The sequence below is a fragment of the Camelus dromedarius genome, chromosome 11, assembly GCF_036321535.1.
Source record: "Camelus dromedarius isolate mCamDro1 chromosome 11, mCamDro1.pat, whole genome shotgun sequence".
NCBI classification, from domain to species: domain Eukaryota; kingdom Metazoa; phylum Chordata; class Mammalia; order Artiodactyla; family Camelidae; genus Camelus; species Camelus dromedarius.
In genome coordinates, this window is record NC_087446.1 from 55,994,794 (window position 1) to 56,022,410 (window position 27,617).

Below are 27,617 nucleotides of genomic sequence, written 5' to 3' on the forward strand. Positions count from 1 at the left end.
AGCGCCGCCCCGCCTCCTGTGTCCCTCCTCACCTCCCCGCCCCCTCCCAGTTTCGCGTCTCCTAGCCCGACGCGATCGCTGTAATCACGTGACTGCCTCATCCGGGTCCTTTGCGTTCTCTCTCCCTCTCCCAACATGGCGGCCTCAGGTGAGTGAGCGGCCGAGCGCGGCCAAGGACCGGGTTCCCAGGGCACTCTCGGAACCTGATCCACTGATTCTGTGGAGTTAGCGGGCGGGTGGCACCGCTCCCTTTCGGATTTTAGGACTGCGGCAGGCTGGCGGCTGAGCCATGTTAGGTTATCGCCTCGGGATGTTTGGGGGGAGGGGAAGGTGTCTTTCCCCTCCCCCCTCACACCCTTTTCACCCCGTCTGCGCGAGGTTGGAGTGGGGAGTAATGGTGGACTCTGGCTTGAGTTGGAGTGAGGAGGAAGCGCAGAAAGATACGCGGGAAACGTGAGGCCTTCTCATAGACGTGAAGCACTTTGCCCGCGTGGAGGAAGGAGGGAGGCGGTTGGCGCGCGGACGGGTGCACACTAGACCGGGTCTACAGGCGCGAGGCCGTTGCGGACGGGAGTGGGGGCAGGGAAATAAAGGGGGGGCAGTTAGAACGCGAGCGCGAGTCGGTGGAGGGCGGGGGGAAGGCAGTGGTGCGCGTGCGCTGTAGGAGAGAGGAGGGTAGTGGAGACGGGCGCGCCTTAAAAGCACACGCGAGAGCCCAGATGGGAAGGTTTTACACGCCTGTGTTGCTCTCTTAAGTCCTTCCAGTTTCTGCTCTTCCCCTTTTAGAGTGTGGCCCGGCCTTTATATTCTTCCAAGGGTAAATGTGTTAGGTTTGGAGGTTGAAGCTACTAGAGGTAGGTGGGGGTGGGGAACCCAGTGTGTTTCGCCCACGTGTTGGAGGAGAGGAAGCCAGGGTGGAGACCTAAATTCCTTCTAGGCTTTTTTCTTATTCAGTCAACACTTTACTGAGTAAACTATATATGTGCCAGGCACTGTTCTGGGTATTGGAGCTACAGTAGTGAACAAGTTCAGGTCTCTGACAGCTTCCATTTTGGTTAAATTTTGATAGCTCCAATGTTGGGCTCTTTTTTTTCTCTTATTTTAAATAACTGTATAACTACTAGGGGGTGCTTTTAAAATGCTAGTGGCTGGAGTCGGTTTCTTTTTTAGACTTTGGGGGCGGGAATATCAGTAACACGCAAGTCTACTTGAATTACTAACGGACTTAGTACCATTCATTTTAGTTTGAGAGAGAGTCTTTTCCCTGGCATGACCCTGCATTCTACAAAACATCCACTGAACAACTTTTATCTCTGGACACTTATTTCTCACCAAGAATTTCTCTTTAGTATTACATAGAGATGTTTTTGAAAAATGTTGAAGGGATTGAGGCGCATTTCAACATAATACCTCTCATTAGTATAGCACTTGACAGTTGACCTAGCACTTTTGTGTATATCTGATGTTCTGTGAGATAATGTGGGCAGATGGTGGTATCTTCATCTGAGGAAGATGAAATTATTTGTCCAAGGTCACACTACATGCTGATGGCAGACTAAGGTCGAAATCTTTGAGATTTCTGACTCTTCTCCATTATCAACTTGGAAGTAACAAAATTGACTTCCATGTCATAAGTTTGGGGTGCTGCCTCAGAGCTCCATCTAAAGTAAAGTACTTACTTGGCCTGAGTTTGCCATCTTGATGGCCTGGTGTTATCGTTAAGTGAAAAGCCTATATTCCCTTTCTCTAACTTTTGTAGAAGTTTCAGAGGTGGAAAACATGTTAGCATTCGTGTCCTTAATTTTAGAGTTGATTGAAATCCAGACTGATTAAACGGATTTGCTTAGTGATGGTTACTCCACCCCCTTTGGAGCCCTCATCTCCTCTAATTCCATTCCATAAATGTTTTTAGCTTGTGTAGTATGCATAAGGGACAGTCTGCCCTTGAGAAATTTGGGATTTATCAAATTTCTCCACTATGAATCTTTTCCCATTGCATTGAGTTTGTTGAGTGACCAATATTCCTAGATGTGGCTGTATTAATGAGTCTAAAAAATTAGTGTTTTCTCAGTGTACTTCTTGATGATATCTGATGTCTTGTTGAACAAAACAGATCTTATTTTTGTGTGTGTGAAAATATATGATAAAATTTCATAGGCTTCTTGAGACCAAAATTCTTTGCAGTGATACCAGTATCCATTGTGACCCATTGTTAATCTTCAAGAGCTGGAAGTGTCCCAGAGCTGACTTGTATCTCTTCTTACCTATAGGGGATCAAATGTATTTGATATGAGTTAACGTTTTTTGAGACTAAAATGCTTTAAAATTGGAAATAATGTACTTATGCCCACACAAGGCCTTTCATTTGCCTAACACTTTTCAGAATGACAATATATGTTGTGTCTTGTTTGATTATTTTTGTAAAGGAGAGAGGATTCATGTCCAGTGGTTGTTTTCATACAATGCTGACCCTTATAGGTAAAAATAGTTTCAATGGTTGCCATTATATGCTTTCACATATTACCTGTTTTCCTATTCCATTCTCTACCATATGTTTGTTATTTTGGGAGTAAAATACCCAGATTCAGAAAGCCAAGGCTAAAACTTAGGAAAATTCAAGTACAGGTAGAAATACTAAGGTAAAACATAATATTTTTAATAATATCACTTGAGAAAAACAGCCTTGAGGTATATAATTCACATACTATGTATGTATGGCTTGAGATAGAGGAATATCCTACGACATTGTGTTAGTTTCAAAGCATCCTAGAATTTATTGTTTTCCTGATAGTGGGGGAAAGAATTGACTTCACGGTTTTGTTGTTTCTAACGAAGTGCTTGTTTTGATTAAACATGTTTATGTACATTTATAAGTACACATACCAAAGTCAGTTTCTTAGATTTGTAATGTATATTGCTATGGTTTATAATCGTAGGAGAATGCCCAAAGCAAGAAGTTATTTTTGAATTTTTATAGCTCCTCATAGAAGAACTCGAAGTACTTTTTGTAGTGATCAGCATGATGTGTATTGGGGATTTATTTTGTATATTTTTATGTAAATGATCAAATTGAGGATGTGTGGAGACATGAGGAAAAGGAGATGAGGCATTTTCCTCAGATTGTGTCAAAATAAATTAGACCGAGAAGTTGAGTTCCAGTAACAACTGAGCGTGGGGGTGGAGGTGGTGGAGCTTATTAGTTCTGACTTACTCTTTATTATCTACTGTGTTCAGCAATAGTGCGGTAAAGGATGAGGCCTCTCAGTGTCATGACACTGCATTGTATGAAGCTTCTTTTCACGCTGGGCTCTAAACAGCAGTGGGTTAGTCTAGTTCTAGGCACCCTGATATTTGGATGGATTACATTTATATAATACTGTTTCTTTAAGGAAACGTTTGCTTAACATTAGTTTTTAATTCTGGACACCTTGGCAGGATTCCTTTCCAGAAACACCTATAGTAGGTGGACTTTTGTTGGCTGGCTAGCTCCTTTCACTCAGCATGTTTTCAGGGTTCATCCATATTGTAGGATGCATGGGTAATCATTCCTTTTTATTGCCAAATCCATTGTATCGACATCTGTATCTTATCAAGTCATCAGTTGGTGGGCACTTGGATTATATCCAGTTTTTTTGCCTTTTATGAATAATGCTACTATGATCTTATACTTGTTTTTGTGACACTTTCTGACATTCTTAGTCTGTAGTTTCTAAAACATTCAGAAGAGTTGATAACTATAAAATAAGTGACTTAGTCTGGCAAGATCTAAAATTAAGAAACTTGATTTTTGACAAAGCCTTATCTGAATGTTAAGAGCTCTGAATTCCTCTTCCTAAATAGGAGATAGTAGTTTAAGAAAGATCCAGAAGGATGGCTGCATTGTACAACAATTAGCTTTATTGCTTGAAGTACTTTAAGGTGTTTTCTGTTTTGTTTAAAGAACTAGCCGCCCATCCATAGATTTTATCACTCCAGTATTTGTCAGTTGTTGCTTTTATTACTAATACAGTGGAGTTGTAACAGGAAAACATTCTGAGAAAAATAAAGGAAGCGTATTTTTACATGCCTGATAATCCTAAAGACTTGGTTTATTGCAGTCACTTTTCTACTAGTATACTTTGTATAGGGCTAACATTTTTGTTTGGCCACTTATTTATTGGTGTGAAAACAACACTTAAACAATGGTTCTCAACCATGGGCAGTTTTGTCTCAGCCACCCAGGGGACATTTGGCAATGTATGGAGGCATTTTTGATTGTCACACTGGTGTTCCCCCCCTGCCCCCCACATCTACTGGATAGAGCCTGGAGATGCTGTTAAACATACAGTGCACAGCACAGCACTGCTCCCCCAAAGAATTACTCAGCCTAAAATGTCAATGGTGCAGAAATTGAGAAACTAAGAGTTAAGCAGATTAGTTATAGCATTTGTGTATATATATATATATGTATATATACACACACACACAACCCTGTTTATTGTTTCTGACCTAGGGATTTACTTTCCCATTTATGGCCTTGTCCATTTATGGGTATGCCCTGTTTTTGTATTTTAAGATCTTTTCTTTAACCTATTTGAGTATGTAAAGAGCTTCACTAGTATCTACTACTTAGTCAATAAATTACGATTGTAATGAGGCAAACAGGCAGTTAGAGGATTTAATAAAATTTTGGAGACTTTTTTTTTCCCTCTTAGTCCATGTGGATTAGGGCTTAAATAATTGGAATATGTTTTGTTTGTTTTATTAGGTGATTGGTTTAACTTTAATCAAGTCACATAAGATTTTTTAAAGTTCAATAAGAGTTGGACCGGTTTGATCATCTGTGTCAAAGGATTGATACCCCTAGAGCACTGAATGATACTTTAGTTTACAGAAGAGAACACTGTTGATATCCTAAACATGGAATGGACCTAGATGTTGCAGGAGCAAAAGAACATGGAGGATTTAGATAGCATCGTTTCTCAGTTACTGGAATAAAATGGAGCAAACATTTAGGTTTATTAATTTTACTTTTTAACGGCTTGTTTCTTTAAATCTTTTGCTTATACTGTGATTGAGCCGATGCTGCTGCTAGATTCGAAGAAACTTAAGTTAGGGATCTTGTGAAAGACTTTTAGCCTGTCTTTAAATGAAGACTATTCCCTCATCCGAGTGATTTCTCAACCAGAGGTTTTTGGAGCAGGTGGTCACAGAATCTGAGGGGAAAGAGAGCTGTGTTATTTGAAAAGACAGTCTAAAACAGTGCTTTAGTTTTTTGGGGTTTTTTGTTTGTTTTGGTCATATTTGATTTATTATTTTGAAATTACAAATAACATTAGAGGAGAGTATAAGGCTTGTTTATCAAGAGTCAAGGGGTAAAAGTTGAGAAACCCTGATTTAGAAAATTGATTTAAGTCAAAATCAGACCAAAGGGCATATTGAGTCCAGATTCTGCTATTTGGGTATTAGATACATATATAAAATAAAGGGGAAAGAGACACCTCAAAGTTTTAGTATTATGTTGAACTTGATCTCATTGTATGGACTGATTTTTCTCAGTGACCAGACAGATTAATGATTGAGTATAGCTGATGATACTAGGTTAAGCCCCATGAAAGTAAAGATCTCTAGCTAGCATCATACTAGTCCTAGACACTATTTTTGAATTGGACAACTGAAATAGCCTGTACACTATAAGCATTCTATCTCAGAGCTATGTGTTATGTCTTGTTCAAATTAACTTAATAAAATTTCCCCTAGGCCTTTGCATATGAGCTACAAGCAATATCAGTACTGTAGGACTCAACCTTTGCATAACTGCTTTCTTTTGAAGCATAGAATTGATCCAAAATATAACCTACTTGATCATAAGTGATCGTTTAGGAGCAGGGTTAGTATTAAGTCACTTGAGAGAAGCATGGAAACTTCACATTCAAGACCATCTTTTCTCTGTATAATTGTAGCCAAGTTCATCTGGTTTGTGCATTGAGACTTCAGGTTCATATTGTGTCTCGAAGTTTCATGATATTGAGAGCAAACAAGTCTTTATTTCCTAAAAATTTTATTTTAAAATAAAGGCAGGTACCACATGAGAAAGCAACCTTGATTCAGTTAAGCACATGGTGCATCAAGTTACAGATTCTTTATCCTCTTGGATTGAAAATTTGTTGAGAATTGGAACATGAGGAAACTCATGATTGTAAAAGCCATGAAATTGATCTTTGTTACAACAAAGCTGCTTGTTTTTTTCTTACCATGTAGTAGCTGCTCTCAGCAGCCAGTTCTAGAACTTTACTTAGTCTTTTCAGCTCTTCTGCATAAGCTGCTGATTGGTGCCGTCTTAGAAGCAGTTCTGAGGACAAGATAGTTAAAGAGCTGAGGTCAGTCCACTAAGTGGAGCCATTTAGAGGTTCCTAAAGATTTCATAATCAGGGAAAACATTTAAATGTGTTGATTCCTACGGATTTCTTATGTTTTCCCTTTTGTATAATATCTTCATATGTTAAGGTAGGGAAGGAGATCTTTTTTTCCCTAGATGGCAGAGAGATTGAACTGTGTATATGTCTTACCACTTCAGCACTTTCAAATGACAGTGAGTACAGCATTTGCCCTGGTTATGATAACCTGCCATAGAACTAATAAGCTTCTTAGAGACTGGGGCTTCTGTGGGAAGAGCCCTAGACTTGGTATCCAAAACCCCGGGTTTAGTTCTACCTCCACCATCTAGTATCACTGTAACTTAAGGATAGTCATTTAACCTCTCTGAGACTTGGTTTCCTTATCTGTAAATTGATAGGAATGATTCCTACCTCATGTGGTTATTTTACAAGTATGAAACAACTCTCAAAAGTGTCATATAAAGTATGTTATTAGGGATAGGGGTTTTGTTTTATTTGTGTCCCAGAAGCAATGAATGTAGTAACCTGTCTTAAACAGAAATAGTTGTTAAATTAAAAATTTCAGATGATAAACAAGTGAGTATAGTAGAAAATAAAAGTTTGCCCTGACCCGTTTCATTCCCCAGAATATGTTTGAAAATCCTACTAGACTCTAAGCATAATGTGTATTTAAACAAGAGAGATTCACATTGTATGTATCCTGCAACTTTTTATCTTTTCACTTCTCATTGAACTTTCTGTGCTAGTGTATTGTGGTTTCTCCGTGTCTGCATGGAATTCTTTCATATAAATGTGCCATAATCTAAACCTTTGATGGGCCTTTATTGTTGCTTTCTCTGTAAATGTTTAACAATAGTACGTTGTACACTGAAGATATCCAAGTATTGATGAATAATCTTTCTCCTGCCTTTTTTAAAACAGCAAAAAAGAAGAATAAGAAGGGGAAGACTATCTCCCTAACAGACTTTCTGGCTGAGGATGGAGGGACTGGTGGAGGAAGCACCTATGTCCCCAAACCTGTCAGCTGGGCTGATGAAACAGATGACCTGGAAGGAGATGGTAATTTTTCTTTTGTTTTCCATCATGCTTGGAATTTTCATTACCTTCTAGGTAAAACCTATTCCATAATAATGGTTCCATTTGTAACTTGGAAGGAACTTACCAATTTATAGAGCCTGAAATCTTATGTTTATGAATTTTATAGAATTTTAGGTTTAGGCTATAAGAGTTTGTGATGGGGCTAAAGTTGGTGATTCAAGAGAGCTGAGTGGTAGTTGTGGCTATTTCAGTAACAGACTTTTCTCAGGGTACTATCCTTTTAAACCTTATTGTCCTTATTTGGAAGGCAAGGAATAGATTATTTCATTTTATGCTTAAGATATCTTCATGAAGTTATATTGCAATATAATCTATAAGCTGTTTGTTTATATGCAAGAGTCAAGGAATAATTTGTTCTAGGAGCTATCAGTGTGAAGTCACGTTGTCCCTGGGTAAACAAAAATAGTCTGAAGGAAAGGAATAGGAATAGGAATTATGGTGGGAAAATAGGGAAGAGTCATTGGGGTATCATTTGGATAAGTTCTGTGCCTTCAAGGAATAGCCAGGTTCAGGCAGGAACTGTAAAAGTCATTGAATATGATGTAAATCTGATCACCCATCATTTTTTTCTAAAAGCTTTCATTGCAGACTGAAGAATACTTTTTCTTATGTGACCTATTTTCATAATAAGAAATTTCATGTGGATCATACCTTCCATAAGTGTTGATACCTGGCGTTTTAATAAAGTGGGGAGGATAAACCTTGAAGAAAACACTTTGTCTAGCCAAAAAGTAGGAATATGTGAGTTGTTAGTAGTGGTTAAATATATTTGGAATGAAGGGGATCCAGATTTGAATCTTAGCTCTCCTTGGATTACCATCCTACTGGTTTACCATCTGTGTGACCTTGGGCAAATTACAGAAACTTCCTGAAATCTTAGTTCCCTTTTCTGTAAAGTTGGGAACAAACTCACAGGATTATTAAAAAGGTGGGATGTAATGAATATGAAGTTCCTGTTACATGGTAACTTCCCATAAACAGTAGTTGATATTTTCTCATTCTTTTGCTGCATAAAGAATGAGTTACCATGATTCTGTTAACAAAAGTCTGGGTCTCAAAAGGCCTTGGAATACTTAGAAACAAAGAGACAATAAATACTGGGTCTTGCATGGCTATTCTGATGCATGGCTTTTCAGAAGCATTTTTCTGATAAAGTACCCTTATTGCTGAACCCCTATGCTTTTTATTTGTTTCTTTCCTGATACAGCTTATTTAATACTTGGCACTTAGCAAAGATCCTCTTATTCTACAGTGGCTGTGAGGAAAATTTCTTCTAATTTCTTGTGTCCACTTTTCTATCCTAGTTTCAACCACTTGGCATAGTAATGATGACGACGTGTATAGGGCACCTCCAATTGACCGGTCCATCCTGCCCACTGCTCCACGGGCTGCTCGGGAACCCAATATCGACCGGAGCCGTCTTCCCAAATCACCACCCTACACTGCTTTTCTAGGGAACCTGCCCTATGATGTGACAGAAGACTCCATTAAGGAATTCTTTAGAGGGTTAAATGTAAGTGTAAGGGTTTTAGGCCATTAACTAGATATGGAGGTGACTGTCTCTGAATTTCTATGTTGAGAAAGATTCTGAGGTTGTGTCTAAACTTGGAAGAAATAGATATGTAATTAAGAGGTATATAAATTTATAAATTAAGTGGTGTATAGGTGTATAAATTAATGGGTATATAATTAAGTGAAGAATATTCTCATCCAATACCAGTCTTATCAGCAAAATTAATAATACCATATTGATAACAGAGAATTTCTCAAAAACATACACCCTTTCTTACTAAGAAACTTAAAGGTGGTATACCCAGTTAAATGTTGAAAGGTGGAAAGAAAGTTTCTCTGAACTCATCCAGTCTGTTAATGACATTCAGACTTATAACAAAAATACCCTTTAATATTTTATATGAATACATTTGACTGAGTGGATGTATAGTTCATATTAAGTCTGTTGACGTATAATAGAATTCCAGTGTTTATAGACTTGCTTAAAAAGCCTAAGGCAGGATATTTGGAAACACTGACCCTAGAAGTTTCCAGAAAGATGAAAATGATTATGAGATGCTCAGAAGTCCTTTTCCTAAACTTTGATTAAAAAATATTTAGGACTTTAAAAATGAAAGAATGAGTAATTCCAATTCTGTGGGGTTTTTCTCCAGTCTTTGCTGATGAGAAGACATTAAAAAGTAGATTTCTTCTAAGAATCTGCCCTCTCCTTCATTCTTGCTATGTTTTTTTGACTCCCTACATCTTGTTCTCTACAGTCAACTTTTATAGCTGGCTTTTCTCATGATTATTTTTGACCACTACTTACAAATCTTACTCTCTTTTTAATTCTGTACATCTAGAAGGCTGACCTGTTTTGAATTCCTTTCTAGTGACCTTTCTGTTGTAGAATGTTGAATAACCTTTAGCCTGTTCCGGCTTTTCACCTTCATGCTCTAGAGTTGGTCTGTAGCTACTTTCCTCTTTTTATTTTGTTCCTTTCCATACTGTACTCATCAGTTGAGTTGAACTAGAATTTAGAAGCTACTGTAACAAAATCTGTATTTCAGGAGCCCAGAATAAAAGATCAAGTTAGTGATACAGAAGATAAACTTGAATATATGAAAAATATTGAAGAAATGAAGAAGTAAATGAAAGGGGTTGGAAAACAGATGTAAAAGATGGCAAGAAAATAGTCAAAAGTATATATAATTCAGTGGTTGACCGTCTCAGAATTCAGCAGAGGTGGGTACGGTAGGTGAGGGTTTACAATCCAATGTCTGACTTAGCAAAGCTATTAATACATGAAGACAGTAGTGTTTTTCAGGTAAGTCGGGTTGCCAAAAAATACACTACCCAGAAAACTTGGGCAAAAATGGAGTAAATTTCTGAGAGAGAAATATTGGAAATTAACTAATTGTGGAACAGGCAGTTGCTCTTAATTGAAAAACAACTAAAAACTAGGAATGTAGAATGAGGCAGAAGTCAGGGGTACAAGGAATACACTGAACTTGGGTTAAATGCATATTGTTTGAGTTGAAAAGGTTTATTGGCGTATATAGCAAAGTCTCTCTTCCATCCCTGTGCATCAGTTTTCCTCCTGGAGACAGGTTCTTCTGTATTCTTCAGAGGAATCTATTGTATACACAGTGGTCAAAAAAAGAAAAAAAATGAACAAGAACATTGAATTGAGAAACATTTTTTGTTTCTTTACTCCTTCAGATCAGTGCAGTGCGTTTACCACGTGAGCCCAGCAATCCTGAGAGGTTGAAAGGTTTTGGTTATGCTGAGTTTGAGGACCTGGATTCCTTGCTTAGTGCCCTGAGCCTCAATGAAGAGGTAAATAAAATGGGTGAGGGGTCTGGGGCTGGGAGTTACAACTCTTGTGTTTATCAAATGGATATTTTTTAGGTTGGGTCAGTAGCTGTTTCACAGATTCCCATAATATCTACCAAGAAAGGTCTGGATTAATTTATCAATGAAACGTTAAACATTCAACATTTGCAAGTCACATTATCCACAGGGCCCAATAATTCAGGATGGTGTTTAGGTGGGAAATTGTGAAGAAATCCACTGTACCAAGACCTTAATAAAATCTCACATTAGTTCACTCACAGTTCTGCTTCAACTCCTGTGATTATGCTTTTTCATAATAAATAATATGATCAGATCAAGACAAATATAAAAATCATGTTATTTTAGTACCTATTTAGTCATGTTATTTAGTATTATCTCATTTTCAGGTAAGTAATGATGTCTGCTTTTTTTGTTTTTCTATTTTTAATTATAAGAGGGTTCAGAAACATTTCTCACCAAGATGTCATTTGTAATACATACTCAGGAATTTTTTACGGGAGAATGACAGTAAACATTCAGTCCTGCTGTTTTTTAACATTGAACATAGATGTTTTTCTATCCAGACACACTAGAGATTCAATAGGGAGAGGAGACTCAGCTGTTACTACATGAGGGAGAAATGGAAATTAAGTCTAATTGTAATAGTTATTTGAGTAATTGGTGAGGTGTATAGATTCGTAGGAGTCCAAGCTGGATATTGAAGCATTTAGATACCTGATAGTGGTGGAAGTTTCTAATCCAGGAGCTACTTATTTATCTCTAGTGACTTTAGAAATCAAACTAATTATATCTGGAAAGAAAAAGGGGCTCTTTTAATTCCAGAAACTCCTCATTATTTGTTGAGAAGGCACTTTCCAATGCCATTTGTGCCATAATTCTGTGGTCCATATTTACCATTGGACATGATTGAAAGCACCACCTCAAAATATTTTTCCTGTCTCATAATTGAGTACCACAGTGATAATTTGAAGCAAATGTTAAATAGGAATAAAAATTCATTTATTTGGTTAAATATATGAAAACCTAAAGTTGTTCCAAAGTTTTTCTTCTTGGGTCATTTTTAGATTTTTTTTTTTTTTTTTTTTAATGGAGGTCCTGGGGATTGAACCCAGGACCTCATGCATGCTATGCATGCATTCTACCACTTAGCTATATTCCCTCCTTTTTAGATTTTATTAACATTACTAATTTTTAACTTCTCAGTCTGGATAAGAGAAAGAATACCATACAATTGTTACTGTCTGAAGTTTGCTAGATTGACTGTTATGTGAAATGTTGTCATGGTCCAGACTTAGGAATTACTTGGTATTTAGAGAGTTCATCATAGTGGTATTTAATGTAATTTCAGCTATTCCTAACTAAAAATTCATTGTTAACCTTCTTCAACTGTAGATTCTAATATGAAATGAGGAAAAATCAGTAGAATTAATCGTGTTCAAAGTATGTAAATAATGATGAGAGAAAGGCAAATTGGGATATCGTGAAGGAACTGGTTTATCCAAAGATAATATTGAGTGAAAGACTTGAGATTATAAACAGAGCCCATGCTTAGTGCAGCTTTGCCAGGGCATAGTGGCATAGTAAGAGCTCTGTGAATGTTTGAATGCACAATTGCTCTGGACCCAAATATGCTTTTTATTTCGATAGTTGTATGGAAATTGTTTTTAATTTAATACACTTGACAAATTGCCTTTGGTGGTTAAAAAGTTAAGTCTGTTCTGTGAGATTTGACTTGAAAAATAGTAAGGGTAGTTGACCTGACATTCATTTAAGTCCAACTTTTAAATGTTACTTCAAAGGGATTATTTCATATTCAAGTTTTTATAAAGGATTCTTTAGCCAACAAATTGTGGTGTTGGCTAGATTACAGTGTTTTTCCTTTATCTTCCTTCCCCCAGTGCTTCTGCTATGCCCAGACGTTCAAGGTCACTCATGGGATTTGTGCATAATTGGGCAAAAGGTTGGTTAATATGGTCCTATGCTCTCAGTCTCTAGGTAACAGGAGAATTCGAGTGGACGTTGCTGATCAAGCACAGGATAAAGGTAAGAAAGCTGCTGAGAATGTCTCCTGTTTTGTCATGGTCCTAGGATGACAAAGCAGAGGTGCCCTCACCAGAAATTTTTAATAGAGGTAGATAGTGGAGATCTCCCTTAATCTGGAGCAGTAGTTCTCAACTGAGGATGATTTTGCTTCACAGGGGACAGTTGTCAGTGTTAGACATTTTGGGTTGTCACAACGGTGGGAAGGGCTACTGACATTTAAAAGATAGAATCCAGGGACTAGTCCTGTAATGCATAGGACAGCCCCCCACAACAAAGAATTATGTAGCCCACATGTTAGTAGTGTTGAGATTGAGAAACCTTCATTAACCTAGATGAACATTAAATATATAATAAGTAGATGAGGTACCTAGCGGCACACTGGGCACAAGAGGAGCCTGGTTCATGTACATTCCAGGGGCTCCTGGCCTATGCAGAAGATGTGACAGATAAGCATTAAACCAGTAGGGAGAAATGTGAGGAAAGGAATCACTTGGTGGAGTTGGATGGAGAGTGCACTAATGAAGCCTGGGGCGAATTCATGATGACGCTGTGGTATGAGCCAGAAGTACAGTATACTGAGGGAAGGTTCTATGCATGTGAGAAATTCGGGCAAACGTTTCTGTGAGCTAACCTGTAGTTTTTTTATTTATATATCTGTAGACAGGGATGATCGTTCTTTTGGCCGAGATAGAAATCGGGATTCTGACAAAACAGATACAGACTGGAGGGCCCGTCCTGCTACAGACAGCTTTGATGACTACCCACCTAGAAGAGGTGATGATAGCTTTGGAGACAGTAAGTTCATTTATATCAAGTTAGTTTCTTCTGTTTTCCTGGGGGGGTTGTTTTGTAATAGAAGAAATGTGTTAGTGTAGCTGATTACATTAGCAGATGGCAAGTGTCTGGGAACAGTAGGTAGACATTTTTTAAGATGACTTTTAAAATAACAAAGTTCGTTTACTTCAAAAATACTAAATGTCTACCATGTACCAGATACTGTTGTAAGTAAGCTCAGGATATAGCTGTAAACAAAACAAAACCAAAAAATCCTGTTTTTGTCGAACATTATACCAGGGGAGAGAAAAATAGGCAAATAGATAAAATGCAGTCTAGAGAAGGAGAGTAAACAATGTCACGGGGTAGGAGTTGGAAAGAATTACAATTTAGGTGGTACTTTTACACCACCTAAATCCAACAAAGGTTTTGTAAAGCTTTTATGGGGAAACTGGTACAACTTTATTGAAATACATGAAGGAAGATTCAACACTGCCTTTATTTTTCAAATGGAAAGAAACTACTTTTCAATAAAGAAATGACTAAGGAGTAGTTTGTTCATATAATGGAATACATGATAGCATAATATGTAATGTTGGGAATAAAATTCAAATCCTACTATGTTGAGGGAGAAAAGGAAAAATATGTAAAAATTTGAAAACAGTATCATACAGTGTTGATTAATACATAAGTTGTAAAGATGTGTGTGGTAATGTAACCACCCTCATGACTACGGATGGAAGGTTGAGGGAATCCTTTAGCTGCGTCTATAACATACTGCTTTTAGATTTAAAAACTGAAATAAACATGGCAAAATGTTGACATCCACTAAACCTAAGTAATAGGTTCATAAGTCTGTTAAGATCATTTCTGTAGTTCCTGTATGTTTGGAATATCTGGTAAGGTTTTAAAAAATGGAAAGAACAACCTAAGTTCACAGACAATTTGATTTTGTGAGACACCTTGTGAGCTCTGTACCAAATATAATGGAGGAATCAGTGAGAGATTCTTGAAGAGAGTCCTCTTTAACCTAGTGAGATGTGGGAGAAGGAAGGAGTCAGGTTTATATCTGACTTTTAGATAAAGTCTTTGTGACCCAACAAAGCCTTGGAGAGAACTACCTGAAGTACTTTTACTTCAGCATTTATGCAAGAGGTTCTGTTATTAACAGGAAGAAATGGCTCTTGAAAGGAAAAGCAGACATTCAGACCAAGGGGTCCTGTTTTGAATCAAGGAACATGACTATTTTCTCACCTCAGCCCTTGAATTTAGAGCAAGCAAGATGGATAACAAGAAAGAGTGAGTGTGCAGTTGTTATCCAAAGCTGCCAAATTTGTAAGGCTAGGTTATGGCCCCCAAGGTTAGTTCTGACAACATGTTAGAGATCCCATGTTACACCAAGAAGGCAGTGATACCCATCCCAGGTGTTGAGCCCATAAAAGACATGTTGGGGTTGGGGACGGGGGTCGAGGTATTATGCTAAAGATCAGTGTAAAAGCTCAGCAAACACTTGTGTATTTCCTGACTAACTCAGTAACAGCATGCTAATGTGCTGCTTGTCTTCACTGGATTAATGAATGAATGTTCATATAGACAAAATGATGTCTTTTGCAAAATGAAATCATTGTTTAAAAGGAAGCCATCATAAAAATAGGATCCTTCTTTGGCTTACATAAATTATTAAACTCAGAATGTTTTTCCGTTTTTTCAATTAGTTGATTTATGTTTAGAAATTGGGGGGTGGCTTCATGTAAAAATCTGGGTTTCTGACATGTCACCTGAAGCTAAATAGCATGCAACGATTTTAGTATTATAAACAACATTGCAGAGAACCTTCTTGAACTTGTCTTTATGGTATGTCCAGCTATTTGCTCAGGATAAATTCCTAGAAATTGAATTACTGGCCCAGAGGGTATACATATTTTTAAATCTTTGAATACATAGTTCTGAAACAACTTTCAGGGTATTTGTACTATTAAACCTCAGCACAAGAGTAGGAGTTGACTTATTCCACTAAACTTTGCCAGTACAAGATACATCATTTATTTTAACCTTTCCGTTTGGGTGGTGGGAAACAATGTTCCATTTTAGTTTCTGTTACTGGTAATAGATAATTAACCAGTTGTCATGTGTTGCATTTATTTTTCTCATTTTGTTTGCCTCGATTTGTGGTATGTGTTTGGTACTCCCATACTAAACTTTTTAAGTGGTTTTTCTTTGGTATCAAGCATAAAAGATTCTACCTATATTTTCTTGTGTTTTGTGCCTACATTTTTTAATATTTAAGTCTTTAATCCTAGATGGTCATTATAGTATATACAGTAGTCCTCCCTTATCTGTAGAAGATACACTCCCAGGACCTTCCCCCGCCATGGAAGCCTGAAACCTCAGTACCGAACCCTGTGTATACTATGTTTTTTCCTATACGTACACACCTATGGTAAAGTTTAATTTATAAGTTAGGCATAGTAAGAGATTGACAATGATGACTAATAGTAAAATAGAACAGTTATAACAATATACTGTAATAAAAGTTATATGAATGTGATCTCTCTGTCTCTTTCAAAATGTCTGATTGCACTATACTGTGCGGCATGGATATGCTGAACAAAGGGGTGATTCACGTCTGGAGCAGGTCAGACAGTGCAAGATTTCATCATGCTATTCAGAACAGCATGCAATTTAGAACTTAAGAATTGTTTATATCTGGAATTTTCCATTTAAAATGTTTGGACTGTGGTTGGCACAGGTAACTGAAACTTTGGAAAGCGAAGCCATGAGTAAAGGGGGACTACTGTAGAGGGATTTTTCTCTAACTCCCTCCTAAGTTAGCCTGGCAACATTTATTGAATCACCAGAAAAGATTTTTAAAATAAATATCAAGAAAACTTTAATTCAATACAAATTTTTCCACCTTGGATACAATGTTATTTTTTTTTTTCAAGTAACAGACACAGCGGTAAATATGAACTCATGAAACCAAACTAACCAAATGGGCTGTCAGATTTCTTTCTGCTAATAGTGTCAAAGAAAAAGGAATGATGTTGCCTGTCGCTTTTCTCTCTATAGAGTATCGAGATCGTTACGATTCAGACCGATACCGTGATGGGTATCGGGACAGTTACCGGGACGGCCCGCGCCGGGACATGGATCGCTACGGGGGCCGAGATCGCTATGACGACCGAGGCAGCAGAGACTATGACAGAGGTCATTATAGAACAGAATTAAGTTAAATTGTTTTCTTTTTAAGAATTCTTTTCTTGCCTTTTCTTCTCTCCAGTATGATGATTGCAATTTGGGATATATTTACAGGCTACGATTCCAGGATAGGCAGTGGCAGAAGAGCATTTGGTAGTGGGTACCGTAGGGATGACGACTACAGAGGAGGAGGGGACCGCTACGAAGACAGATATGACAGACGAGATGATCGGTCATGGAGCTCCAGAGATGATTACTCTCGGGATGATTACAGGCGTGATGATAGAGGTAATTGTTTTCTTTTGCTTGCTTGATGAGCATACCACTAGAGAAACTAATTGGAAATTGTTCAATTATGTTTCAGACCCCTTAAATGGGCACAGATAGAATCTGCACATAGTAAAGGATGCATCAGAACATAACAGAGCATTGTTTACTATGACATAATGGAAGTAAAGCAAAGTCTAGTTCTCACCTGTCTTAGCATGTAGATTTTTCAATTAAAATTTAATTGAATAAACAAAGTAAAAAAGATAAAAACATTTGCCAGACATTCTTACAGTATGATCTTACTTAAAATAGGCAGTGTTGGCCCATCTTTCAAGTGAAGGAAATGAGACTGAAACACAGTCTCATAGCCAATAATTGGTTGTCACTCTAGGTTAAAAATCAAATGTTGCTTATTTCAGTGCCATTATAACAAGTAGTTGATATCATTAATTAATGGTGTGATGTCAGTGTACCTGTTCTAAAATTACTCCTCCAGTGTTATTTATGTAAAACATGTGTTAACAAATAATGACCTCTCAAAAAGTATTATAAATGGCCACCATTTGTGTTCTGATTTTAGTGATGTCATTTAAAAAGTAAGGTATCTGGCTCAGAATTTTTCTCTTTAATTATGTTTAGACAGCATATCTGGCCTTTTAATATCCCTGTCTTAGCCCTGACTTTGTGCCAAGTCTATATACATCACCTCTTATCCCCTGAGTAAAGAAGGTAGACATAGATGGCTAATAAAACAGTGAGGTGACAAAAGTCATCAGAGCCATATTGAAATTATGCAGTGAAGTCTTTTCCTCCTCCTCCAGACAAAAATTTTTACCGTTTCCAGTTTTTTAAACAAAACTTAAAATTGATTCTTAAATTCATTCCTGTTATCTATTTCCTTTATTTCCATGCAAGAAACCTAGAAATGATAGGTAACATACTTTGAAGCATTTGCTCTGCACCAACAGTTAGCTGAGTGCTCATAAAAGTATTTAGTCCTAAGTCTTCTGTCTGGTAGAGGTACATCTGTCATCTCCATTTTACTAGTGAGAAAAGCAGCGGATCAGATGTTGTCCTCATTGACTACTGATCTTTGCCTCTCGTGCCATTTCTTGCCTCCCCTAATAGCTGCACACCTGAATTTTTTTTTTTCCTTTTTTTTCCTGGTGATCCTAACCCCAGCTCCCTCTTAAGATTTGCCCCCTTGTCTGTCCAGAATCCTGCCACTACTTCTGTTGACTTTATTGCTACTCCCAAGTTACTGACATTTCCCTGCCTCGCTCTGTTCTCACATTGGCCCAAGTTCTCTTTCTGGAACAGTATCTTACTAGGTTATTTTCCTCCTTTTAAAACCTCATCTCTTCATGACCTGAAAGATAGCCCTTTGTACCTCAGACATACAAAGGCCTTCTCTGCTCTGCCTCTTCAGTGTTGTCTCCCTTCCCTTCTACATTTATCCTGTCAGGAGCATGCTGAGCTTTCAAAGCCTTCACTGGCTTCCCCAAACACAGTGCCAGTCTTACAACTTTCATATGGGTAAATCTGTTTTGTAGAACTTAGCATGCTGTATTCTTTTTTACTCTGAGCCTCTCACTGAATTGCCGGCAGGAACTTTAAATGAGTTACTCATTCTGACCCCAGTTGTACCCTGTGTGAAAGTAATGGCCCCTTCACAGAGTTATATAGGTCAAAAATGTATCTCAGAAGTTATATAAACTGCCAACTTAAAACCTTATAGAAAATTCAAATATTCCTGAACATTACTTTCTTTGCTTGCAGGTGCATAGATATGTAGTTAAAGACACTCATGGGAATGATAAATACCAAATTCAGCATAGTAGTTAGAAAACAGCACAGCCAAGCATGTTTTCATGGGAAGAATACTCAAGAGGCTTTGAAAGTTTTTGTGAGGTTTTACCACTTAAGCCAGGTGGTTGGTACACACAGGCTTCCTTTATAGCTTCTGTATCTTTTTTGTATATCTGAAAATATTTAGGATAAACACTGGTTTTGGAAGATACAGTTTCCTTGAAGCACTTGGGTTTATTTTGAGATATTCCGACAGCTTGGACCCAGGAAAAAATCAGACTCCCTTAGAGTTTGTATTCTGATGTTGTGTTGCATGCTTTACCCTATGAATCACCATCAAATTTATATTATACACAGAGATAAGAATATAAGAACTAGAGTCTTCTCCATCGTACTATTACAAGGTCTTTTTTAGCAAGATACTTCATCCAATAGTTTGTCAAAATTTTTTCCCCAGATACATAGTTCTCATGATAAAGGATTCCTTTACCTTTCACATTTTTATTCTTTCTAGTCTTTCCCTCGGTCTGAACTGCACCATGGATGTGGTAGTGGAAGGATTAATTAGACTTGGTTCTTTGGGCCTCCCATTCCCTAATCTCCCTTCCTGTCTTTGCTGGATTGGCTAGGCCACTCACTAGCCTAGAGTCCCCAGTAGCATTTCATCAGAGCTGTGTCTGGAAATCTGGCTTTCAGCCATTGGCTTCTGATGATTTTGAACTATTACTTAGAGTTTTATTTAACTTAGGTCCCCCCCAAAGACCCAAACTGAACCTAAAGCCTCGGAGTACTCCTAAGGAAGATGATTCCTCTGCTAGCACCTCCCAGTCCAGTCGAGCAGCCTCCATCTTTGGAGGGGCGAAGCCTGTTGACACAGCTGCTAGAGAACGAGAAGTGGAAGAGCGGCTCCAGAAGGAGCAGGAGAAATTGCAGCGTCAGCTGGATGAGCCAAAGCTGGAACGACGGCCTCGGGAGAGGTGAGGTTGTCTTCAGTTACAGGTTTCCCATCCTCACGTCCAGTGATGCTTAACCAGGAGAATTACGTTCCGAGGGGGCACTTGGGAAATTTGTGTGGCTGTTCTTGGTTGTCACTTACTGGCACTTATTAAGCATGGGCTGGGGCTGCTGGCTGGTCTGCAGTGTGTGGGACAGCTTCACCCAGAAAAGAGTTACTGCCTGTCCCTCACAATTTTCAAAAAGCCTCTTGGGCTTAAATTGTTTTCCACTTACTTTTATTTGTATATATGTTGGCGATATTATCTATGTGTTATTTCAGGATAGTAAAGGAGTGTTTATTATTAGAAGGTGGCATTGAATCCAATAGGAAGGAAGCCTTCTATAACAATGTTCTGAAAAACTTAGTTTTTCAGTTTTTAACGACTCGCAGGATTGTGCTACCTGTAAGGGGGGAGGGGAGAGTTATAGATTATATAGGAGAATGTTCTTAACCCTAGCTGACTTGACTCCTGCTGAAATGCGGATTTCTCTGCTATCTAAAAGCAGAGCATTCCTCTGAAACCTTTTATAAGCCGAAATGGCATAAAGTGAAGAACCAATTATTTTAGGACACATCTTACTAACAGATAACAGCTTGCTGTGAAACAAACACTGAACCACTATTTTCACTCTTCATCTTTTTTTTTTTTTTTTTTTTTTTTTTTTTGGTGTAAAAGCAAAAATCTTCGGATTTCTTTTGGTTAGCAGCAGCAGGTACTAACGTAGGCTTTTTTCATGAAAGTGAAGTGGCATAAAGGAAACTTAGAAAAAAGCAGGCGATACCTGTATTTAGAGCCAGTGTCTTAATGTCTGCCACTCTCAGATGGTTTGAGGCACAGAGGTAAGTGTATTCACCCACCCATAGATAAACAGGATAAAATATTGATAAGCAGTGGTTCTTGAGGGGTTAGCATGGGTCCAAGGTGGCCTTCACAGAGTGGGACATAATGCATTTGTACATCTTTTGTACAGACATCCAAGCTGGCGAAGTGAAGAAACTCAGGAACGGGAACGGTCAAGGACAGGAAGTGAATCATCACAGACTGGGACCTCAGCCACATCTGGCAGAAGTAAGTCAGACCAGGGTGGGTATCATATTACTGCCCTTTTCTATAACCTACCCATAACCAAATTATGCCAAAACTTGGGCGTTTTTTATTTAGTTATGGACTCTTATTTGGGTTAGCATAGATTGATCTGAGTTTCATATCTCCTGCTCTGAAAAATCTGAGAAATGGGTACCAGAAGAGATTCAGATGATCTGTTTAATAATCTTCCACTAAAAGGTATACTTGATTACTAAATTTGTCCCTCTATTTAGGTCTTGACATTGGTTGGGGGGGTGTTTTTTATTTTGTTTATTGTTAACACCCCTCTCGCCTAGTGATTTTTAGGCTTTCTTCTCCCATGTCTAAATTAATTTGTACTTAAGCAATTCACCCAAGTGTTGTAGTTTTCTGGAAATTTTTCATACTGGAGGAGCCTCTTAGTAATAGGATGGTAATGCCTTTTTGTAGCCAGGTAGGAGGGTGATGGTTGGGTAGATTTGTATACCTACTGCTGAAGAGCTTACACTTAAATGTAGAAAGAAATCTCCTAATTTTAAGGTGACATTGAAAGCCCTAAAACATGCATATGCTCTGCTTTTCATAAATGTGATTGTATCACCGTTAGGGGTGTGTGTTGAGCCTCTGCATTACGGTTGATCAGTGCTTCATTACAGAAATCCCTTCATGTAATACTCATACCTTTTTTTTTTTTCCTCAAATGGAGGAACTTGGTTCAAAGTACCCGCTGCATGCTCAGCGTGTGCTCTACCAACTGAGCTCTATCCCCCACCCCCCAATACTCCTTCTTAGGAGAGGTCAGTTGGCTATCCTTGGAGTGTCATTATTTTTCATATTTCTCTTGCATCAGTAAAACATTGTCTCCAGAGGACATTTGGACACCATTGGTTTAGTGATAATTTTATCTATTGGGAGCCAGATTGGGTCTGTTTTTTAAGAAGAATGATGGAAACTTGGGTGTGGGTCATTTTCCACTCTGTTGAGGCCCTGATCGATTGTTGTACAGTAAGCCTTTTTTCCTGATGCTTCGACTTTCCCATTCTGACTTCACAGATGCACGAAGGAGAGAGAGTGAGAAGTCTCTAGAAAATGAAACACCCAATAAAGAGGAAGACTGTCAGTCTCCAACTTCTAAGCCTCCCAAACCTGAACAGCCTCTAAAGGTAATGCCAGCCCCTCCACCAAAGGAGAATGCTTGGGTGAAGCGAAGTTCTAACCCTCCTGCTCGATCTCAGAGCTCAGACACAGAGCAGCAGTCCCCTACAAGGTGAGTCAGCTTGGAAACATAGCAGTTGATTGGCTATAGATTCTTCAGTGCTGTGTTATCATGGTGGAAAGCACCCTGTGGAGTGCTGGCCTCAGAAAGCATCTGATTAGTTCTGCTGTCTTTGCTCTTGGTTCAGATTGTACAGTGTGCTGGAGCTGGCGCATAAGAGCCAGTTCAGTTTTCTGGAGTTTTGATAGCTGGTTGACATCACTTTGGTGACTCAGTCTGCAAACACTATAAATCAGAACCCACCAGTGCCACATTTTGGCAGTCTGGTCTTGGGGGTCACTTCACTTCCCTTAGGATCCTCATTTTTAAAATACCAAGGATAAAATTAAACTGGCCTGATTGTGATGATTCTAAAGGACATGACACCTGGTGTTCAAATAATTGCTTTCATTATTATCTTTTACATATTTTAAAGTACAGCATTGAGTATGTATTTTGGATCTCTAAAACTTACACTGTACTTGAACAATGATTGTAAGTTTCTTACCTGTTCCTTCCCTAAGACAGCTGATGAATGTGATTACATGTTTTTCTTCTAGTGGTGTAGGGAAAGTAGTTCCAGCTCAGCCATCTGAGGAAGGACCAGCAAGGAAAGGTAAGACCAGAGAGAATAGGTTTTTCACCTAGATTGAGGCCAAAATTAAAAGGCCTCCATGAAGGAGTCACAAAATATTGAACTTCAGTGTTACTTTGCACTCATTTTGTGTTAAAGCTTCTTTGACTATCTACCTTTTCTTGCCACTAGAGGGCAGGAGTGGCCTCTTTGGAGAAAGATTAGTGCCCTGCCCTTTCCTGGTAGAACATTTCTTTGAAAGGGAAAAAAAGTACCGGAAGGAAATCAGCATGCTCAGTCCAGATTAGAAATGTCACCATCTGCAAGGCCAAGGTCACCACACAGCGTCATAGTCCTTATTTCCACTTTGCTTTTTGTGATGGCATAGCCCTGCAGTGGAACTTTTTAGTGGAGTTCATTCGGTGTGTGTCTGATGTCGAGGACGTGGGAAGAAGGGCTTAGGAAGGAAGTCTGGATTGGGGGGAGTTTTAATTTCCCTCAGTACTTATGGGCACACTTTTTTTCAGCTTAGGAGAAACCTGGGAGAGGGAGAGTGTTTGTTTTATTTGACTTGTTTCTTTTTGCATCTCGGCTCAAGCAGATGAAAATAAAGTAGATGGGGTGAGTGTCCCAAAAGGCCAAAGTGGGAACTCCAGCCGTGGTCCAGGAGATGGAGGGAACAAAGACCACTGGAAGGAGTCAGACAGGTATGCCCATTCTCTGTCTCTGCCTCCCTCCCCACCCCCTCCCTCTCCCTCCCTCCCTCACTCGCTTGCCATTTATAGTCTTTTATCTAATGCTAGATACCCATGTCTTTGTAAGTGAGAAGTTCTTGGTTTGCGAGGCATTGCCAAATGTTGCACTGTGCACCGGTTAAGTTAGCCAATACAGTCAGTTTCAAGTCCAAGAATCTAGAAATTACGAAATGTCCAGATAGCCAGGACTGTTGACCAAAGGTGCCTATTCTGTACCTCAAAACTGCTTGTGGGTGTTGGGAGAGTCCTCTCTTAAAGTTGCTCACTTCTCTGCAGGAAAGATGGCAGAAAGGATCAAGACTCTAGATCTGTACCTGAGCCAAAGAAAGCTGAAGAAAATCCAGCCTCTGTGAGTGTCAGACTTGCCCTCAACTTCTCTTAGTTCACTTTTGCCTTTGAAATCTTGTACATTTGGAGCTGCAAACAGAATGGTTGGGAATAAGCATCAAATTGCTTGTTTGAAGTATTGAAAGAAGCTTAGATTAGTTGTTTGTTGTTGTTGTTGTTTGTTTGTTTTTTTCCCTGATTCTACCTTTGACTACTGTGATCCCTTCTTCAAGATAAAAGGTGGTGTTTGCATTTCCTAAGAAACATGTGTCTCTGGCCGGCTCTCCCAAGCTACTCTCTAGTGGAGAAGCTAATGAGCAAGCAAGCAGATGTGGTCTGGAAAACCACCTTCAGTTTCCTGTTCCTCGGTTTTTGAGGTGAGAATTCAGGGGCTTCATTATCTTACCGCTCTTTTCTATTACAGAAGTTCAGTTCTGCAAGCAAGTATGCTGCTCTCTCCATTGATGGTGAAGATGAAAATGAGGGAGAAGATTACACCGAATAGACCTCTTCATTCTGTGCTTTCTCCTAGTCTCTCTACCCTGGAACATTCGAGAGCAAATCAAACCTCTCTCCAGACAAGACAAAATAAAACTCACCATCTCTTGGAGACCTTTCTTAACTTTTTTTTTAAAAAAACAAAACAAAACAAAATGAAATGAAATTCTTTTGCATGCTGCTGCAGCCTTTAAAGTATTGAACTGTGTAGCCAGAGAGAGAGACTTACAGCTTTTGATGGAAAAGTTGTGGTGCATTTTTATGACCCATGCAGTTGCTTGTGATTAGTGCCTAGGGGCCTCCATTTAGCAAAATGTCAATGACAGTGTCTGGAATCTGGTTGGGCAGTAGGGCAGGTGTAAGGAAAAGCGTGAGGTTTCTACCTTCAATTCTTACTATCCTATTGTGGCATACATGAATTCTCAAACACTGAATAAATTATCCATCCTTGGCTAGGTAGGTTTAATCTCTGATGTTTTAGTCTCCAGGAGGCTGCCAGCCCCTCCTCTTACTCAATTCTGAGTCACTGGGGCCAGCCTAGGGGGAGTTCCTTCATTTGTACCCCCCAGGGGGGTAGGTCGGAGCGAATCTGCGGGCCACTGAAGAATAGGGCTGTTTGGTGACCAAAATAAATGGGGAAATCGTGGTTTGAAAAGAAGCTTTGGAGGCTTGATGAATTATTTTGCACCAGTAATAGGGAAAATGGTATAATCTCCAGTAAACACATGAATGGTTTACTTCCTGGAGCAGGAAGCACTTAGGGGTCATGGGAATTCCAGTGTCTTTTATGTGTCCTAGTTTTACCCTTTCTTAAAAACTATCCCTTCTGAAAGTTCAAATATCTCCACATTCTCTTGAAATCTTGAAGCTTTAAAAATTGAGATTCTTGTCATCGTCCCATGTTCCTCCTGCTACTCTTTCCTATCCCTTCCCAGAGGCAGCTCCTACTTAGGTAGATCAGCCACTCCATCTCCTAGGCTTTCTCTACAGCCCCTGGGAGCTGTCCAAGGAGGATTCACTGCTTTTCCCAAGCACATCTTGGCTCCTTCATGTCTTGACTTTCCTTCATCCATTCCTGCTTCTGTGACCCCTTTCACACCTCAGAAAACTTTAGAATTACTGGTCTTAGGTGATGAGCGAGGGTGGGTAGAGAGGGGCAGTTAAATTGGGAGCCTTTCTTAACAACCTTGATTGGGCTTTCGGGGCTTTTTTTTAAACAGGTTTCCTTCTCTCCACTGAAATCCCTCACCAGTGTTTGGATTTATAATGTGGCCTAGACCAGTGTGTGGGGTTTGGGGGGGTTTTTTAGTGTCCCTTGAGAGAATAAATGATAACGGAGAGAACAATTTAACAAAAGTCCTGGCTTCTCTTGCAGCACAATAGCTTTACTTGCCTGCTATTACGTGCACCTTTGTACTGTCAGCTCAGTAGATGGTGTCCTTACGGGCAACATTGGTACCTACAGAGAAGAGACACCTTGGTCTCTTGTTTGCAAGCCCTTCTCCCATCAGTCCTAGGTTAGACCCTGTCCAGCCACGCACGGGTGTTGGTTTGAGTGCTGCAGCAGTGAGCATAATGAATCACTTACCCAGTGGACATAGACACACCAAGTGAAGTAACTAAGTAATTGGCTTGGATTCGGCTAGTAGCTAGGAAATGGCTTCTAGAGATACCCAAGGTTGAAAGGGTATTTTTTTAAACCATTTGCTATAGGTGATGAAAAGGTAGGGTTTGCCCTCTTCATGTCTACTTCCAAATAGTTGTATCCAAAAAAGCTGTTTTTCCCCCATTCCTCTACCCTGCCACCCTGTTAAAACAGGGATTTATGACCTGCTTCTCAATACATGTAAAATTTGTACAAAAATATCTTCTATGAAAATGATTTGTAATCTGTAGACTTAATACCTGGGAGATGTCTTGAGATGTAAAATCCCATCCTTTGGGTTGTGGGTTTTTTGTTTTCTCCAAATAAATCCGATCTTTAAAGTTCATTTTAATGCTGACGTTTTTTGACGTGCACTCCACATTCCCAGTGTTTTTTTATTGGTCTTAACTTTGGATACTGTTAAATGCAAGTAGAGGGTGGTTTTACAAGAGGAACCTGTTTATTGAGACTAAAAGCCTAGGAATTTACATCAGCTCCCTTCCATCATATTTGCCTAGTGCTAACCTTTAATATTACTTGAGAATATTTCCTACACTTTATTTTAATCACATGAAGTGGGAGCTCCAGGGTAAATCCTCACGTCGTCCTTAAACTTGCACCCTTCGATCTGGAGAGGTGCTGTGTCTGCTTTCCCAGGCTGCACCGCACAGCTGGAGTGGAGTTACAGTTGACAAGGTGGTCTGGATTACGGCTGAGGCCACTTTCCTCATTTTAATCAGCACAGATATAGTGGGAATTTTCCAAACAGCTAAGGACAGGCTGTTCATTGTTGCAAGGCAGGAAAGAGGTTAGGTTAAAACAGTGGCAGAGAAGCCTTAAGGTCACAAGGGGGTGGAGCACAGAAAGCCACAGAAGCCTCAGTGGACAGCTTGGGGGACTCGGAGCCAAGAGGAAGTGTGGTGCAGAGATGGAGGGAGGTGGGAGCAGAGTTACAAAGGGGGCTTTCCTGGGCCAACCGCAGCGGCAGCTGCTCACGGGGTTTCATGCTGTTGAGGGATGGGAAGCTCTGTCCTGTGAGGGTTCGAAAGCTTTTCCATGTGGGTAAACAAAGTCTCCTGCCAGGCTGCCTGTACAGCCAAGGCAGTGCTAGGCTCACTGCAGCTCCCCCGCAGGAATCGGCCTCACTCACATTCTCCAAGCCTTCGTTTCAAGCCACTGCCCTCATTGTGTAATGCCGAGGGCTGGATAAATGATGATGGAAAAGAAAACGGTGGGAAAGGCTGACTGGAAAGAGGTTCACATTGGTTGTGCACAGAAAGGGCAGGGAGGAAGGAACTCCCTGTATTATGCCCCAGCAGGTACTCTACATTCAAGGGAAAGGTAGGTGCCAGTATGCCCCCCATCCTCAGTCATAGTGCAGTGACTCTGAAGCCGAACTATGGCAACAGATCCCAGGACTGGGCAGCCCTGTCAACCCACTGTACATCCTGAGCAACCAGAAGGGTACAGGTGCGGCATCAACTGGAGTCTGATTGGATCCACGTGTGTCCCAGTCCACACAGCCTAGTTTCTCCTAAGCAGAAGCAAACACTAGGCTCTGGATCCCAAGGCAGTGGGGGTCC

At 39.5% G+C, this 27,617-nt stretch overlaps 1 protein-coding gene across 4 annotated transcripts; it reads left to right on the forward strand.

Moving 5' to 3' along the window:
- Window positions 1–26,380, forward strand: EIF4B (eukaryotic translation initiation factor 4B). 4 transcript variants are annotated; one of them, XM_031462484.2, is made up of 15 exons: window positions 1–148; window positions 7,299–7,436; window positions 8,780–8,988; window positions 10,689–10,805; window positions 12,812–12,866; window positions 13,527–13,661; window positions 16,710–16,847; window positions 16,953–17,126; window positions 19,666–19,894; window positions 20,886–20,998; window positions 22,034–22,247; window positions 22,796–22,851; window positions 23,408–23,516; window positions 23,841–23,913; window positions 24,316–26,380. In XM_031462484.2, exons 1-15 carry the CDS (start codon window positions 136–138, stop codon window positions 24,394–24,396), a joined length of 1,854 nt encoding a protein of 617 aa, XP_031318344.1. In that variant the 5' UTR covers window positions 1–135; the 3' UTR covers window positions 24,397–26,380. The 4 variants fall into 4 exon arrangements, with proteins under 4 accessions (XP_031318344.1, XP_031318345.1, XP_031318346.1 ...); XM_031462485.2 differs by having other exon boundaries at window positions 2–148; window positions 23,411–23,516; XM_031462486.2 differs by having other exon boundaries at window positions 2–148; window positions 20,886–20,983.
- The last annotated feature ends 1,237 nt before the right edge of the window (window positions 26,381–27,617 follow it).

Excerpts from the sequence above, each read along its gene's own strand:
- EIF4B (XM_031462484.2), top strand. Across the intron at positions 20,999-22,033 it reads CAGAAGTAAGTCAGACCAGG|ATGCACGAAGGAGAGAGAGT; the intron begins GTGGGTATCATA and ends CTGACTTCACAG. Across the intron at positions 23,914-24,315 it reads CTGAAGAAAATCCAGCCTCT|AAGTTCAGTTCTGCAAGCAA; the intron begins GTGAGTGTCAGA and ends TTTCTATTACAG.